Source organism: Electrona antarctica, assembly GCF_951216825.1.
Source record: "Electrona antarctica genome assembly, chromosome: 5".
NCBI classification, from domain to species: Eukaryota; Metazoa; Chordata; class Actinopteri; order Myctophiformes; family Myctophidae; genus Electrona; species Electrona antarctica.
The window spans coordinates 44,579,472-44,598,622 of record NC_136810.1 but is presented as its reverse complement, the minus strand read 5'-3'; the positions used below and the strand labels follow the sequence as shown (position 1 = coordinate 44,598,622).

Here is a 19,151-nt window from a genome sequence, read left to right as displayed (position 1 = left end):
GCTATTTATAACGTGTTTGAATGTGATTGTTGTTGACTGAACAAGGCTGAGCTGAGGGAGGGAACGTCATCCAGGTCATGTACAGCCCCAGCACACTACATCATCTCCACTGACACTTACAGTATATACGTGCATAACTGCATATACGAACAACCAAGATGAAATGGGCCCGTGCGCACGATAGCAGTGTCCAGTGCAAGCGCGGACGGACGGACGGACGGACGGATGGACGGACGCATGGACGCACACATGCTTTAACAATCCTTTGTCCATTGTTCTGAAACACGTAGAAACAATACCTGTACGGCCCCTTTTCCCCGGGGGTTGAACCAGTTCCGTTTGTTTGTTTTTCTAATTTTGAACCAAATGTATTGGTTCAGATCCCTAAAAATTGGTTCAGAACTGGAACCAAAACATACTTCTTGCCCTGAAGTGGGAACCAATGGCTATTCAGGTTTAAAGATGCAGGTGTGATATAAACCATCATACAAAATAAATAAAGAACGGAACCAGTTCTAGTACGCCTTTAGGTAGAAAAGGGGCCTAAGTGCCCCACACAAAAATAATGATTTCTTAGGGTTAGGCTTGAGTCAAGCCGCTTGACTGCACTGGAACAGCTTATAAATGGTAAATGGTGCATTTATCTAGCGCTTTTATCCAAACGCTTTACATATCTAGATTGTGCATTACATTCACCCATACACACACATTCATACACCGATGGAGGAGGAAACCATACCAGGCACCAACCTGCACATCGGGAGCAATTAGTGGTTCAGCGTCTTGCTCAAGGACACTTCGACACCAACTCTGGGGGAGCCCGGGATCGAACTGGGAATCTCGCGGCCGCTCTACCGGCCGCTCTACCCCTGCGCCACTGCTTATCTTTTAACAATGTGCAACTATTGTTGTACAATGTGTGGACGTGTACAGACGATGCTCTCTGTCTCTCACCCTGTCCCACACCTTCCTTCCTTCCACCAGGGGACGCAGCGGTGCGCTGTGAGCAGCTGGACTACATCCTCCAGTGGGGGGCAGAGTTCCGCCAGTCGACCTGCCGCTCCGCAGAGGGAGAGAAGGTGCTGGAGGATCTGGTGGCCTTCGACGTCCTCCTGGGAGACCTCAACTTTGATAACTGTTCTTCAGGTAAAAAAGAAAAAATCACACTTGTGTGAAGTGAGGGCCGGGCGCCTGGTAATGTTTGTTTAAAGCGCTCTAAAAAGTCTGTAAAACAAACATTAAAAGTCCATAGACTTGGCTGCCACTTTTTTTGAATAGCTACTGTACCCCGATATATATATATATATATATATATATATAGTACTCACATAACACCTACACCCCGATCCGCCGCGCACGTGGCCGCGCACACGCTTAATAGTCCCTTTCTCCTCAAAATGAGACAAACTAGTAGAAACTACGATCTTTGGGACCTTATAAAACTCTAAACTTTTATCGCGTTAAGAAAATGAATCCATCGCGCATCGACCCACAGCCTAGAATGAGGATGTGGCTCAAATATGGAGGGCTATCACTTCTGGGGCGAGCGGAAGTGACCCGTCTTGTAGGCTTACATCACGGATTTCTCTGGCACTAGCGCCACACTCTGGCCTGGAGGGCTGGGAGGTAATGTGTTAAGTGCTCTAAATTACCAGTAAAAAAGAGCTCTAAACAAACATTTAAAAAGCCATAGACTTGGCTGCCACATGACGTAATTCCGAAAGCCATGCGTTGGATGGGCTAGTGTTTGCCCCTCAAAAAGGCTGGCTTGAACTACTGCTAAGCAGTAGTCCAAGCCAGCCTTTTTGACATTAACTTTTTGAGGCACTTGTCATTCGGACAAGTACATTTCCCATTCACTTGCACAGAAGTCACATAATATTACCATACATAATACCATAAACTAGAAAAAGTGCCCTTCCGGGCACAGGTCTCCACCAGGAGGATAGGAGTGTGTGTGATGTTTGGCAAAATGTTTAGGAGGATGTTTTTTTTTATTTGTTTCATTTGTTCTTCATTTTGTTGAGGAAATGCAGAGCCAGATCACTCATAGCATCTCTAAGGATAGAATTCTGGATGAGCAGGACATGTGCAGCATTTTGTACAAAACGGGCCACTCCTGAAAACTTTGGAAGGCAATCTTAGCCAATCAGTGTACAATCTGAGAAATCCAACAGACTCGTCTTGATCACATGACTACAGAGATCATGTGTACCGTTTGCCATTTCTTCATACGCCTTTGATGGCAATTGGATGATTTGAGGCATTTTGTTCCAAAAATGTGTTTTGCAAAAATCAACCTGTTGGTGGCGCTATAACAGGCCAATGTGAAAAGGGTGGGATATATTCCTCAGCCTAGTAAGAAAATGTGTGAAAGATTTCACGTAAATTGCATGCTGCGTTCATGATTTGAGGCTTTTGTTCAAAACGGGGCAATCTTGCAAACTGTGAAAGCCAATTATAACCAATTAGGATGGAATATGAAATATGGGACAGATCCAACTTGAGCACATGACCATAGAGATACTGTGTAACGATTTGTGAGATTTTTGAACAGAATCTGGAGGAGTAATATCAAAAAATGTGTTTTACAAAAGTCGGCCTCCTGGTGGCGCTATAAAAGGCAGATGCGGAAAATGCAGGTCAAAGGTTTGTCCTCGGCCTCTGGGGAGTGTGCATGCAACGTTTCACGCAGATCGGTGCAGTTTTAGGTAACAAATGTGAAAAGCTGCCTCATGGTGGCGCTATAACAGGCCGTTCTGGAAAATGTGGGGCAGAGGTTCATCGTTGGCATCCAGGGAGTGTTTGTGCAAAGTTTGGCATCGACCGGGTTAACGGTGCCGGAGATTAGCTGTTCACAGACGGACGGAAGGACGGAAGGACGGAAGGACGGACACACGGACGGAGTGCAAAACATACTCTCTCCCCATGCCTTCGGCCTGGTGGAGACAATAAAAGTAAGCGTATTGTTACTATTTTCATGGCCATCTCTGTAATTGTCTCCACCAGGCCGAAGGCATGGGGAGAGAGTATGTTTTGCACTCCGTCCGTGTGTGTGTGTCCGTCCGTCCTTCCTTCCGTCCGTCCGTTACCAGCTAATCTCCGGCACCGTTAACCCGGTCGATGCCAAACTTTGCACACACACTCCCTGGATGCCAACGATGAACCTCTGCCCCACATATTCCAGAACGGCCTGTTATAGCGCCACCATGAGGCAGCTTTTCACATTTGTTACCTAAAACTGCACCGATCTGCGTGAAACGTTGCATGCACACTCCCTAGAGGCCAAGGACAAACCTTTGACCTGCATTTTCCGCATCTGCCTTTTATAGCGCCACCAGGAGGCCGACTTTTGTAAAACACATTTTTTTATATTACTCCTCCAGATTCTGTCCAAAAATCTCACAAATCGGTACACAGTATCTCTATGGTCATGTGCTCAAGTCGGATCTGTCCGATATATCATATTCCATCATAATTGGCTATAATTGGCTTTCACAGTTTGCAAGATTGCCCCGTTTTGAACAAAAGCCTCAAATCATGAACGCAGCATGAAATTTACGTGAAATCTTTCACACATTTTCTTACTAGGCTGAGGAATATATCCCACCCTTTTCACATTGGCCTGTTATAGCGCCACCAACAGGTTGATTTGTGTTCCTCAACAAAATGAAGAAAACTGTTGCAAAAAACAAACATGTTTATATTACTCCTAAACATTTTGCCAAACATCTCACACAGTCCTATCCTCCTGGTGGAGACCTGTGCCCAGAAGGGCACTTTTTCTAGTTTTGTCCTCTTTCTACGTCAACGTCTTCGCTTTCTATATTGAAGTGATTGCTTTGAACTTTTCAAAGCATTAAAGACAAGAGAGACAGTGGCAAGAACTGAGCAGTTTAGACGATTAACGAATACGTCCATACTAATGGTCCATAATGTATATAAATCATGGATAAGTGGTCAGGACAAAAAGGCCTGACCACTTATCTAAGGGGAGGGGTCAGAATAAATTGGTTATTCGTCTCGTTTCTGGGTATACTGACACCCAGTGGTTCTCAAATGGGGTCTGGGGACCCTCAGGGGTCCTTGAGGGGGTTCCAGGGGATCCCTGCAGCAAAATTGCTTATCACATCAAAATCAGTTTAAACACTTTGAACCTATTTTATACATCAGCACATACTTTACAACGATGGACATCTTGTGAATATGAACAGTGTGGATCGAATTATAGGGAGGTCAGATCAACATATGGAATTAATTCTATAGGCCTACTGGCCATACAGTATATGGAGCGTGTCTTGAGTGTACAGGGTTTGATGAGGTCAGATCAACATCTGGAATGTCAGAACCGGTCCGTTTCATGATGTGGCGTGACACGACGCACTGACTGACTGACTTGACGGGAAATGCAAGTTTTCATAGTAAACGCGACCTATGGTCGCAATTAGTAGCCTTTTAAAAGAAATAAGTGATGTTGGGTAGTTTTTCCCTTTGAAAGTAAATAAACAAGCCACTGGAAAGGTGATTATTAGGAAAGCCAGACAATAGTCTGTGTGACTATATTGTTGAGTCACTTGTCCGTTGGACAAGTACAATTTTAATGCAGTTGTTGATTTATTAGTTGTCCCGAACAACAGGATGTTAAGGACATTAAGAGGCCTTAATGTCAAGCCCTGTTTGAGAATAGAATCAGCACCGGACCGTACTGTACTGTCCTGATGCTACTGGCTGTACTGGACTCTTTTTTCATGTCAACAACCCCCCAAATGAATTAAGCAAAATTACACAAGAGGGGGTGGTTTAACGTCATTAAAGCAACGCAAGTGTAATATAAGTGTAATATAAGTGTAATATTGCAATTATACAACAGTTACCCTTAAAACTAAGAAAATCTATTTTTTTAATGACAGATGTAGTCACTACGACCACAGATGTCCCAAGAAACAAGCTAGCCTAGCCACCGAGTTTGCACCGAGTTTGCGCTCTGGGAGAACAGAGCAGCTGAATTATTTGTTTTGATTAGGTGTGGAGTGGTGCTCGTTTGAACCACGGCTAGAAGGCTGTTTCAACCAATCAGATTGCTTCCTCGAAACGACCTGTTGTATAATATGCATTTGTCCACGGTAGGGCATTAACCAAACGTGATTTTTGATAGTCGACACGAATACCATCAAAATCGGTTTATAATCGATTAGTCGGCGGTAAAATATGATATTTTTTTCCATCCAATCAAGCATTAAAACATCGTGTTCTGAAACGGCCAGCGCGAGTGAAGGATTAACGGCAAAACAGAGCCAGTGAATGCAGGCCGAGTGGAATAGTAAGAGAGTGGCGACACGCTTTGATCTCACCACAAAGCGGGGTGCTATGGGCTATAGTTCCAAACATTGGAACTATCCCATTGAGATAGAATGAGCACTTCCGCATTCCATTGTTACAATGGCAGTCAACGCTAGTGTCGCCACTCTCTTACTAGATTACGCTGCATGCCGCTCTGATTGGCCGAAATTCACATCAGCTGTTAAAAGTCAAGTCAAAGTTGCAAGTCCACAATGACTCACGGATGGACGCGCTGTGAGCTTGTAGATCTGCTATTTTTGATGCGCAAGACCTTTCTACGGCGCAGCATAGCATGTTACGTTGTTGAAAATGTTTGTTGAGACGGAGGAGGAGGAGGAGGAATAAATGATGCGATGTTTTTCATACAACCCTAAATGTTCAACAACAAGTTACAACCACAGTTTCTTTGGTTTTTAGAAGGAGCTACAAGCTAGGAGGTTATATTACATACTAGGCTTGCTACCGTAGCTAGCAGGCTTACCAGGCTATGAATCAGATGATCAACTACTTCACTCCATACCATCGCGACTATTATAACTATGATCGCGCGGCATAGCTGTTTGTTTTTAATAATGCCGCACGCCTCCACTTTTGTTGGATAAGCATGAAGAAAGATGAATAAGAAAAAGAAACATGAAATCACGGCAAGAGCTACTGTAGTTTGACTGTCACCAAACTGGATATTATTGGGCAGAGTGAGGGACAGGCTGCTATACTACTGTACCGGACGAAACGACGACACGTCTCCAATCTAACTTGTTGAACAAACTACAGTAATATTGTAATAAACTCACCAATAGTAAAAGTATTTACACACTGTAGTTGTCCCCATTGAGCGTATGAGCCTATGAGGCATATGCTTTTTGAAAATCTGTCTTAAATGTTGCCAGTGCAGCCAGCCACCGCCGCCCACCGCACCTACACGAGTGACGGTGACGGCAAAACCCACGTACAGTCGGCTTGTATATGATATGAAAACAATCAGCCAGGAAGGGATTAGTACATAAGTTGGAGAACTACCAACAAAACAACAGCTCACAGCTGCATGTCTGCTGTAAAAAAAAAAATATTAAAAAAAATATGAACGATTACTCGATTTTTGATTTACAGTGTCGACTACCGTTTTGCTAGTCGACTAGTCGACTAATCGATTTTTATGTTAATGCCCTAGTCCACGGACTGACTGGGGACAGCGAGGGACCCCAATGCAAGATTTTAGTTCTTAAAATCTTTTTTTTTTAAATGCTCCCTTTTTTAGAACAATATCTTTGTACGGGCTCACAACACATTTATAGATATAGGCTATATCAAAGAGCCTATACAATGTTAAAGTGGTTAAACTAATTTTGATGCTACTATACCAGTGAATGTATTGTACTGATTAGATTATTATGCTGTGGTCTGGACTGATGTAAGAATTGCAACTTTAGTATTCTATATTGTTACCAGCATTTTAATGCAGTAACCTAACTTTTTTTCCCTCTCAATCTGGTGCAATACATTCATTATACACAGTCCTTGTCAAATAAATAAATCGGTCCAGAATGCAGGTGGACTTCCCCTGTGAGGTTTTTTTGCTGCATGCTGGAGTGTTTCCATTGTATAACTCTGCATGGTGTGTGTGTGTGTGTGTGTGTGTGTGTGTGTGTGTGTGTGTGTGTGTGCGTGCGTGCGTGCGTGCGTGCGTGCGTGCGTGCGTGTGTCTTTCAGAGGACAAGTTGGAGCAGCAGCACACTCTCTTCACGCAGTACAAGGACCCATGTCGCTTGGGGCCCGGAGAGGACAAACCATGGGCTCTGGGTGAGCAGAGAAGACATACACATTCATGCACGCACGCACGCACGCACACAGACTCCCTCGCACATTCACACGCACACTTATATATGTATAAAATTGTATATTGACATTAATACACACACATACTGTATGCTCACCTACACACATTCCCATATTCCTCTAGCAATGAAGGATGTTACCACATGTGTACATACAGTATGTGGCAAGTGCAACATCCTTTACTGTCACAGACAATTTATAACGACACAATGTCCTTTAAGGCAGTGTCCTGCGCAGCTAGCTCTCTCATACACACTTTACATTTATGCAGCTGCACAAAACCAACCAACCAACCAACCAACCTCCAAAAAGCAGGTCAAACTAAACTGCTGCCACGCAGTCGCGGAACAGAGGACGCTTTAAGCCGGGTGTTTCTGTGTTCACCAGAAATACACACAGCACTGTGTATTTTAGGCATTAGTGACGTACCAACAGTGGGGTTTTGGTCTGGATATGAAACATTATTTAGGCCAATGGTATTTTGGGGCTGGTGTGGGCCGGGCCAGAGTGAAAGGGCTTGTTTAAGGACAGCTAGGGCTTGTTTGTGTGGAAGGTGAGTCAGCGGATCAGGTTTGTTTCACAGTCTGTGGTTAGAAGACAGGGGTCAAGTAAAGCATTGGTGTAAAGTAACTAAGTACATGTAATTAAAGGGAAACTTCACCCATTTTGCAAAGAAATATTATGTTAACACTCTTTTATTTAATTTTTTTTATTTTTTGTATTATTTTTATCCCACGATTTTTGCAACCCATTTTTTCACCCAGTGTCAATTATCTAATGTAATCCTGGGCTCTACACTTCCTCTGCCAACCTGGGGGGGCAGCGGACTGACCTCATGTTTCCTTCTATGCATGAGGAGTCCAAGCTGCTTCTTTTCACCTGACAGGGGAGAGTGTCCCAAGCCGGACGTAGTGCGTGGAAGGAACACGTTATTCCGACCAGTTCCTTTCCCCTCCATCAGGTGCCCCGGCTGGCCAGGGGGAGGTAGTTTAAAGACCAGGATTACGGCATGTTTTTGTGAGGGTACCTACCCTAGGGGTCAGATGACGGGTTAAGATTTTACCCCGAAGGTCGCCATACCCGTCATATGGCGGGTTATAAGGTTTATATAAATTCCAAGCAGCTGAAGCTCAACACTAACCTTTCGTGCTGTCCAGGCTTCTAGACAGCGCCTACGTTCTTCCCATCATGATGATCAATGCGTGTGCACCCCATAAGGATTCACTCATTGTCGTTTCTTTGCTGCTTGTTTTCTCAGGAAAATACTCCAAAGTTGTTGTTTTTGTCCAATCCGCCCGACGTTCAGATGTAAATAGTGATTTTTGATCGCATCGCGCCCGCCATATTACCGTTTGTGGTGAAAACTAAGAGATGTCAGCTGCTGCTCGTACAACTTTTTGCTCCTCCTCTCGCTGTGTTGGGTTGTGTGCCCCGGAAGTAGTTGGCGCAAATTCACAGATATTGCCTGGCTGCCTGCGGTAATTTCACATGAACACTAGAGGGCGATGAAAGTGTTAATGACATTTAGAAGATGTAGAACATACTTTCCTGGGGGTCTTTGTGTGTGTAATATGTGGTTTTAGATGTGGTTTTAGATATATATAGAGCCCAGTGTCTCTGATGGCTCACTTACTTCCTGGACTAGGCCTAGGAACATTAAGAAGGAACATGCACGGGGGCGTGGCACGGTCTCCTGCGGGAGGTTGGCACATGCGCAGTGTAAACAGGAACTGCGATGATGGAGTGTTCCAGCAGAGGTGCTAGATAGAAAGCTCATAACTTGTGATATAAATAATGAGATCCAGAACAGTTGAGAACTAGAAAAAGTGCCCTTCTGGGCAGGTCTCCACCAGGAGGATAGGACTGTGTGAGATGTTTGGCAAAATGTTTAGGAGTAATATAAACATGTTTGCCTTTGATGGCAATTGGATGATTTGAGGCATTTTGTTCCAAAAATGTGTTTTGCAAAAATCAACCTGTTGGTGGCGCTATAACAGGCCAATGTGAAAAGGGTGGGATATATTCCTCAGCCTAGTAAGAAAATGTGTGAAAGATTTCACGTAAATTGCACGCTGTGTTCATGATTTGAGGCTTTTGTTCAAAACGGGGCAATCTTGCAAACTGTGAAAGCCAATTATAGCCAATTAGGATGGAATATGAAATATCGGACAGATCCGACTTGAGCACATGACCATAGAGATACTGTGTAACGATTTGTGAGATTTTTGGACAGAATCTGGAGGAGTAATATCAAAAAATGTGTTGTACAAAAGTCGGCCTCCTGGTGGCGCTATAACAGGCCGTTCTGGAAAATGCAGGGCAGAGGTTCATCGTTGGCATCCAGGGAGTGTGTGTGCAAAGTTTGGCATCGACCGGGTTAACGGTGCCGGAGATTAGCTGGTAACGGACGGACGGAAGGACACACACACACACGGACGGACACACGGACGGACACACACACATGCACACTCCCTAGAGGCCAAGGACAAACCTTTGACCTGCATTTTCCACATCTGCCTTTTATAGCGCCACCAGGAGGCCGAATTTTGTAAAACACATTTTTGGATATTACTCCTCCAGATTCTGTCCAAAAATCTCAAAAATCGTTACACAGTATCTCTATGGTCATGTGCTCAAGTCGGATCTGTCCGATATTTCATATTCCATCCTAATTGGCTATAATTGGCTTTCACAGTTTGCAAGATTGCCCCGTTTTGAACAAAAGCCTCAAATCATGAACGCAGCATGCAATTTACGTCAAATCTTTCACACATTTTCTTACTAGGCTGAGGAATATATCCCACCCTTTTCACATTGGCCTGTTATAGCGCCACCAACAGGTTGATTTTTGCAAAACACATTTTTGGAACAAAACGCCTCAAATCATCCAATTGCCATCAAAGGCAAACATATTACTTATTTATATTACTCCTAAACATTTTGCCAAACATCTCACACAGTCCTATCCTCCTGGTGGAGACCTGTGCCCAGAAGGGCACTTTTTCTAGTTTGATATTCTTTTTGTTATTTCAGTTCAGGGTCAGCAACTCTCATGCACCTCTAGCACCTCTGCTGGAACACTCCATCATCGCAGTTTCTGTTTACACTGCAAATGTGCCAACCTCCCGCAGGAGACCGTGCCACGCCCCCGTGCATGTTCCTTCTTAATGTTCCTAGGACTAGGCCTACATGTTGTCTCAGTAAGACAACATGGCCCTATCCACAAGGAGGAGCATTAGCATTATGGGAATTGTAGTCCAGGAAGAAAGTGAGCCCAGTGTTGATGACATCAGAGACACTGGGCCACTGCTAAAATCTAAAATATCTAAAACCACAAATTACACACATAAAAAACCCCAGGAAGTGTTCTACATCTTCTAAACATCATTAACATATATTTTTAGGGTGAAGTGTCCCTTTAAGTAAGATTTGTTTGAAGCATTTGTACTTTACTTGAGTATTTCTGATTTCCAATACTTTTACTTCTATACTCCACTACATCTCAGAGGCAAATATTGAACTTTTACTCCACTATAATTATTTGAAAACTAGTTAGGCCTACTAGTTAGCCTACTTTGTACATTTCGAATATTATTATTTCCAAAAGAAAGAAAGAAAGAAAGAAAGAAAGAAAGAAAGAAAGAAAGAAAAATGCAATGAATTAAACATGTCCTTTGTGAATTGTGGTGGCTCACAATGAAAGAGGTTTTGGAAGTGATCTATGAAAGCCCCATGCAGTATAATCACCCCCGTGTGTGTCAGAGTGTCCTGTGTCCTCCTCCTTTAGCCTGACAGACAGACAGACAGACAGACAGACAGACAGACAGACAGACAGACAGACAGACAGACAGACAGACAGACAGACAGACAGACGTCGAATTGGATGGGAGACAGTATAAGGCTGAGCTCACACCTTTCATGCAATTCTCTGCTCGTTGGATGCTCGTTGGATGCATGTTGTGTTGTGTCATGGCCGCCCAATGCATTGCCAATGGAGGTCACATGGTTTGACCCAACATTGTGTTGTGTGAGGGGGAGGGGCGGACGACTGCGCCCCTCCCCCTCACACAACACAATGTTGGGTCAAACCATGTGACCTCCATTGGAAATGCATTGGGCCGCTGGGCGGCCATGACACAACACCCAACGAGCACAGAGAATTGCATGAACCGTGTGAGTGCACCCTAAGACAAACAGATGGCCAGAAAGGCACGCGGGCAGTCAGTCAGGCACACGCACGCGCATGCACGCACGCACGCAAGCACGCACGCACGCACATCCAGACTGCCAGACTGCCAGCCGAACAAACTCAAACTAAATAACAGACACATTCAGAGGCACTCTGATTGGTCTGTCATTCTGTTGAGCTCACCACCAGTGGTGGAAAAAAGTACTCTAAGTAAAAGTCCGGAATTCAAAGTGTACTTGAGTAAAAAGTACAAAAGTATTGTCTCGTTATTCAGAAGTTAAAAAATGATAATAAAAAATAAAATAGAAAATCTATAAGCTTACAACACGTCGCATCCCGGTGTGTTGTGAGCATGTAGATCGGCTATTTTCGAATACCGGTAGCCTAAATATACAGGGCTGAAGTGGTTAATGCATGTTTTATTTTGCCTTTGAGATTTGGTGGAGTAGAAAATTGTACTTAAGAATACAGTACTTGAGTACATGTACCCTACCGCTAGTTACTTTCCACCAGCGCACACAGACAGTGGGAGAGAGCAGAGAGCTATTAGCAGGCCCGCTACCTCACAGACAGTGGGAGAGAGCAGAGAGCTATTAGCAGGCCTGCTACCTCACAGACAGTGGGAGAGAGCAGAGAGCTATTAGCAGGCCTGCTACCTCACAGACAGTGGGAGAGAGCAGAGAGCTATTAGCAGGCCTGCTACCTCACAGACAGTGGGAGAGAGCAGAGAGCTATTAGCAGGCCCGCTACCACACAGACAGTGGGAGAGAGCAGAGAGCTATTAGCAGGCCCACTACCACACAGACAGTGGGAGAGAGCAGAGAGCTATTAGCAGGCCTGCTACCTCACAGACAGTGGGAGAGAGCAGAGAGCTATTAGCAGGCCTGCTACCACACAGACAGTGGGAGAGAGCAGAGAGCTATTAGCAGGCCCGCTACCTCACAGACAGTGGGAGAGAGCAGAGAGCTATTAGCAGGCCTGCTACCTCACAGACAGTGGGAGAGAGCAGAGAGCTATTAGCAGGCCCGCTACCTCACATCCTTGTTATCTCTGAGTGCTCTTCACATGGCTGTCACATCGCACTCGTCTTGGAATGCGGCGGAGGCCATAGAGGTGCCCGTGTGGGTGGGTGGTTACACGGGAAAATCATTCGTGTTACTTTACCCGTGTGAGCGTAAACATTTACCCCGACTGGTGCATTCTCAGAGATAAATTAGAACCCAGGATTTTTCTGTGTATAACACACAGAAGGCAGACAAGCTGTCATTACGGAGGTCTGTTATATTTAGACGAATGACAATGAACCCCGTCTGTGCGTTTACGGCGAGGGATATTGCTTTTGAATAGAACATTTGTGTTATTGTATACTTCTGTGTCACATTGAAGTGACTGTGACATCACTCAACAGGTACGCTACTGGATCCCAGCGGCCTTTATGACGACGAAGTCAACTCTCCTGAAAGTTTACAAAAGTAAGTTTAATGTGCAGGCACGCACGCACGCACGCACGCACGCACGCACGCACGCACGCACGCACACACACACACACACACACTTGACAGTGTAGGATCAATCCAATTAAAAACAAGAAATTATCACATAGTGATATTTGTCAGGTGAAAGAAGCGCTGTCTCCGTTGTGTTCTCCCCCCCAAATTAGTCAGTCTGATTATTATTTTAGTAACGTGTATGTTTGTGTGTCAGTGTCACAACCTTGCGCCTTGCGGCCGTTGTTTGCGTTCGTTTCCGACGTTCTGCGCGTGGTTCAATGACAAAAATTATGGTTTTGTTGTGGCTTTGCATTGGCTGCGCTGCGCTATTTCAGCTGCGTTTGGTTTGAAGTTATATCAAGTACTATCGATACTCTTTCCCGGCCCTTAGTTTAAATGTACAAGTACAGAGATATTTTGAATCGGTTCTAAACTAAACTGATATCCTCATCAGCTGTCTGACTATTTGTTTGTTTTATTAGTCACGTGTCTCTCTCCCTACTAGTACAGACACAACCAAGACTATACTGTTAATCCCTCTCTCTCTCTCTCTCTCTCTCTGTCTCTCTCTCTCTCGCTCTCTGTGTCTCTCTCTCTCTCTCTCTCTCTCTCTGTCTTTCTCTCTCTCTCTCTCTCTCTCTCTCTCTCTCTCTCAGAGTGATGGAGAACGAGGAGGGCAGGAAGGAGTACCTGGTGTTTCCTCCCAGTAAGGGTCAGTGTCACGGCAGTATCCAGAAGGGGAGGAAGATCCCGCTGAAGGGCAACGGACGGCGCATCGACTACATCCTCTACAGCGACGAGGGCATGCAGCCCGACTGGAAGCTGGTACTGACCAGCACACAATGTCCACAACACTTTAGACCAGTCAAACAAACAAATTGGCCCTTATGGGTCTGTGTACAAATGGATGTGTACAAATGGCTCTGTGTTCAAATGGAGGCAGATGGCCATGGTTCCATTTGTAGTTTTGTACACTCTCAGAGTTAAATTAGCATTGATTTTACAATATAAAAGTCACTGCTAGAGCAGTACAAATATTCTCTTATCGGGAGTCCCTGGCATATCTTTTCAAATTGGCATGACGTGTCAATTTTGGGGTCCTTCACATGAAAAAGTTTTAGACCAATGGTTTTCAACCCTTTTCACATCAATTATTTATTCGGAATTTGAGCCACGCACCACCATTTTGGAGATTTGGCATCTCTCAGACAAAATATTAATTCTTCTACATTCTCTAATTGTGTAGACTTCTTCTAAATATAAGTAATGGAGAAGCTTAACAATAATGTAACTCTTGAGAGCGTAAAATGGAACCAAATGGACCCTTATAGATCTATAGATCTATAGATCTATAAGGGCTGGGGTAAGGGCTGGGATAGCTGCCAAGTAGGGTTGATAAGAACAGCGCCCTGTTCAGCGAGGCGCCGGTGTAACTGGGCCCTGCAAACCTGTGAGCGCAAAATCTCTCTTGGAAGAGCCACCCATCGACTTCTCTTTGTAACCTTCCCCGTGTTTCACTAGTCCGATCCAGAAGAACACAGTTTGCCGGCCACTGCTACAGAGCTGATCAAGAGGTAGAAAACTGTCGTTCCCTGATGTCATCGCTAGGGACACATGCATCAGTAGGCAGGAACTGGGGATGGCAATGAAGGACCGGGAAGTCTGGCGTGGCATTGTGAAATCCATGATCTGCCCGGACGGGAAGCATGTGTCCCTAGCGATGACATCAGGGAACGACAGCTTTCTACCTCTGGTCCGCCCTGAGGCAGGACTCCAGAGAAGAAGGGAAGATATAACCTCATTGTCAGCTCTGTAGCAGTGGCAGGTAAACTGCGCTCTTCTGGATCGGACCAGTAAAGAAACACGGGGAAGGTTGCCGTATATTAGATTAGTCAATGGGTGGCTCTTCCAAGATTTTGCGCTCTCATTAGAAGGCGGGTCCAACCGATTCTCCCAAATACTTGTAGTCATCAACCCGTTTCAGAGGAGTGTTGTTAAGTGTTTACAACTTGTTACAACTTACCACATATATCAAGGCTTTAAAACCAGCATTCTGGCATGCTCAACATGTGGATGATTCGTTTAGCTCAAATAACAAAGAGGAGAAGCCCTGTGGTCAGCAATACCCTGTTTTATTCATGAGTGGTTTGAACAACACAAGGGTAAAGCAGATTAACCATTTGAAATGACACCGAGGCTTTTGCAGTTTGCCACAACTGCACACACAATGACTGCGTTAGAAACAATTGTAGGTGCCCTACAACAACATCGTTTAATACACTGGATTTGACGTTACACCAGCCATGGGAGATTTTGAGGACACAGCAGATTGTGTATGAATCTACCAAAATGCAATGTGAGCAAAACTATTTCCCTCTGTGAATGGGAGGGATTAAAGGGATTGGAAAACCAAATCACTTTATTTACATGGACAATCCCCCTCCCCTCCTCTCTCTCTCTCTTTCCTTCAGTTCCTCATCTCTCTTCTCTTTCTGAAAATAGTAGCATTATACTGCCACCTTATGGCAGCATGTTGTTACTGCATAGTGATTCCTCCTGCCTAAGACAGGTGAAATATCCAGATCAGATGCAGTGGAAGTATCACGTTGTAAAATTAATCAAATGCATTTATGCAGTTCCATAAGGGAAAAACCTTTACTTGTACTGTTTGTGGTAAAAGCTACGTGTACAGTTTTGTAGCAAAAGCCTGTCAATATCTGATGTGAGAAAGCACATGAGGCCATACAGGGGAAACCATTTACTTTAGCTTTGCGCAAACTTATTGAGCAAAGTATTGGTATGAAAATGTACTTACCAAATACCAAAAGTAGAATGTACTCATGCAGAATGTCCCATTTCACAACTTTTCAAATGTATCTTTTTTTTAAACCAGATCTACAAGCTCACAATGCGTCGCATCATGACGCATATTGTGAGCTTGTAGATCGTCTATTTTCAAATGGCCAAAATGCATATAGGGCTGAAGTGGTTAATGTAATAATAATCAAAATCTACAAAGTAACTATAGTAACTATAAGGTTTGTGGAGTAAAAGTAAAACAAAAAGTGAAAATTGGAAATACTTTAGTAAAGTAAAAGCACCTCAGAATTGTACTTTAGTAGGCCTACAGTGGTTCCCAAACTTTTTCATGTCAAGGACCCCCAAATTGACACTAATTATCAACCGGACCCACATTTGAAAAGATATGCCACGGACCCCCATAAGAGAAGATTTTTACGGTTCTAGCAGAGATTCTCAACCCGTTTAATTTCAAGGACCCCCAGTTTGACATGCATTAGTCTACGGACCCCCATTTAATGGCATTTCTATCTCTGAGACCCAATGTATTTACCAATGTAAATTTTACTCTGAGAGTGTACAAATGGAACCAAATGGACCCGTTACTCTCTGAGTTACAGACCCATAAGGGTCCATTTGGTTCCCAACTATCATTTAGCTGGGGACCCCCTGGAACTCCGTCAAGGACCCCTGGGGGTCCCCGGACCCCACTTTGAGAACCACTGCTTTACACCACTGGTCATCAGAATGATTGACAGCCCTCTCTCCTCCCGCAGGACATCGAGGAGTACAGCTTTGTGACCCAACTGGCCGGCCTCACTGATCACCTGTCTGTTGCCGTGCGATTGGCCGTTTCCACAGGGGAGGAGGAGCCTTAGAGGGGGGCCAACATGCACACCTTCAAACTGCCACGGAGGACCAAGTACACAAATAACAAAAAAAAACAGGAAGAGACAAAAAAAAAGGGAGATGATAATGGAAGAATTCTGCTTGAACGGGAAAGACTATGGAAAAGTGGGGAGGGATGTACTATGGATGGATGGGTGGATGGATGGACCGATGGGCGGACAGACGGACGAATGGATGGATACCGATAGAGATCAATGGCTGCATTTGAAAACAGCAGAGAAACAGCTGGGTCTGATGCAATCGGTCGACCAGGCGGTCCCTGTTAGCATGCTATATGACCTGGACAGAGAGACATTCATGGCCCTGGGAGACAGACAGACAGAGAGCTGGACACACACACACACACACACACACACATACTGTACATGCACACATGCACGCACGCACGCGCGCACACACACACACACACACACACACACACACACACACACACAGACACAGAGAGAGAGAAAACACACAAACTCCTCTAAATCTCTTGGTCTGAGGAACACACCACAGTGACTCTCATCTCTGCTCTTCTCACCGTGAACACGATTAATGCTCTCAGTTGAACGGAATCCACGGGAGACCTTTGTTCAGCACTCTTTCCAGTGAATTATGTCATGTAGCTTATTTACACACACACACACACACACACACACGCACACGCACACGCACTCACACACACACACGCTCCTTTTATCGGATCAGTTTCACTTCTACTGTCTGTACATTCGATCTTTTATGTTTTATACCTTCAGGGACGGGTGGGATCCTTGCTCTTTTAACACTATGAGTAGAGAGAGAGTGAGCGAGAGGTATACAGCCTCTCTAGACTCACTACGCTCGCTCTCCATGTCCTTCTATAGTGTTCCTGTCTAAAAAGGCCATTCATTGGTCTGTTCAGCTGTCAGTCGCGTCGCCGTAGTACTCCCATCTCTTGTTACAGGAACCTAAACTGAAGTGTCTTTTTTTCTAAAAGTCTTTCTAAAAAATATTTAAAAAAAGATATATATATAATAATACAATTTGTATGGTCTACTGCACCATTTTTTCTAGGGAGTTTAAAATGCCTGTTTAATACTTTATGGTACGTTAATAAACAGAGGTATGGAGAAGAAGAAAACACAAAAAAAAACGATCGACTCGACTGGAGAAAATGATATTTTTTAGATGTAGTATGCTTACTGTCTTTATGACATTGTGTGTTGATTGGTTAAACATGAGGAAATGGAATGGATTTGACACGACTGTCGACTGGAGGGACCAGCCAAAGCCATATGTGCTGACATTGGGGGTGGCAGAGTAATATTGTGTGATGGAAAAGGGTACCAGTTTACACAGTACAGTGCAGCTGAAGTCGCGTCATGTCCAGGAGGTGTGCTCGTACATCATGGCTGGGGGATGTACTTGTACATCATGTCCAGGGGGTGTGCTCGTACATCATGGCTGGGGGATGTACTTGTCACTTGATATACATCAAGCCGCATCACGCTAAAGAAACAGGAGCTATGCTCCTACCTTATGGGCCACATCGCTCAGATGTGACCCATATATAGGGTACATCTATGGGCCACATAGATGTATGTGGCCATAGATGGGCCACATAGATGGTTCCCAAGGCTACTTACTTACTTCCAGCTGAAATAGGGGGATGGTCTCTGCTTGTTTGCGTCTGAATGCCCGGGGACTATAACATGTATGCCCCCCTGATGAACTAACATCAATGCAACATTTCTGCATGTGAGATGCCAACCCTGACCCCTGCTGTGATTAACTCCACACATCCAGCATACAGTATAATGTCGACACGTTGCATAGTAGAATAATGATACAGAAACATACAGCTGGGGCAGTGTGCGAGCGCACGCACACGCGTGTGTTGTGCGTACAAAGGTACGGAAGGAACACATAAACACATACGTGCACACCCCCAAAAAGTATATATTCATATTCACGTTCACCTCACAGGCCTGTACATTGAAGTACACACTGCTCCTGCTGTCTGCGTCACAGGAAAAAGAACATGCACAACACTTGTAAGTACATCTTCTACGATCTGCTCCTCTATACAGCACTGGTTCCCAATTGTGGGTCGCGGTCGCTTTATTTTTGGGTTTCCTACATTTTATTTTTTATTTGTATTATTATTTCAAAACATACCAAAAATAATTAAAAACGAATTCTATGTTTTTTTGTAATTTCATGAAGAAATCAAAGAAAATAAAATAATAAATTAGAAAAGTAGTAAAAATAGCAGATATACTGTACAAGCTCACAATGCTGCGCAGCGCGTTATGAGCTTGTAGATCTGCTATTTTCACTAGTTTGGGTCCCGGGCAAACATCTGCTTTCTTTTTTGGGTCTTGAAAAGGTTTGGTATGAACCACTGCTCTACAGCATGGTATGAAGCACCACTGCTCTACAGCATGGTATGAAGCACCACTGCTCTACAGCATGGTATTTGTATATTTGAATGCAGCCACAGAGACCACGGTCAAACACTAGCTAGATATAGAGCGCCGCAGTCCAGAAATAATAATTCCCCATGCATTTTCCCCATAGACATTTTAAAAAGTATTTATTTAAACACCTTTAAAGCCTCGGAC

The 19,151-nt window shown here is 44.3% G+C and overlaps 1 protein-coding gene across 3 annotated transcripts in view; it reads left to right on the top strand.

The window, feature by feature from the left end:
* smpd3 (sphingomyelin phosphodiesterase 3) overlaps positions 1-18,721 on the top strand; it is an 85,631-nt gene extending 66,910 nt beyond the window's left edge. For all 3 annotated transcript variants that reach the window (XM_079501070.1, XM_079501069.1, XM_079501068.1), the window contains exons 6-10: positions 985-1,146; positions 7,051-7,140; positions 12,774-12,837; positions 13,512-13,680; positions 16,431-18,721. In XM_079501070.1, the coding sequence (XP_079357196.1) occupies positions 985-1,146; positions 7,051-7,140; positions 12,774-12,837; positions 13,512-13,680; positions 16,431-16,532 (587 nt within the window). In that variant the 3' untranslated portion in view covers positions 16,533-18,721. The remainder of the gene's footprint in view (positions 1-984; positions 1,147-7,050; positions 7,141-12,773; positions 12,838-13,511; positions 13,681-16,430) is intronic.
* The last annotated feature ends 430 nt before the right edge of the window (positions 18,722-19,151 follow it).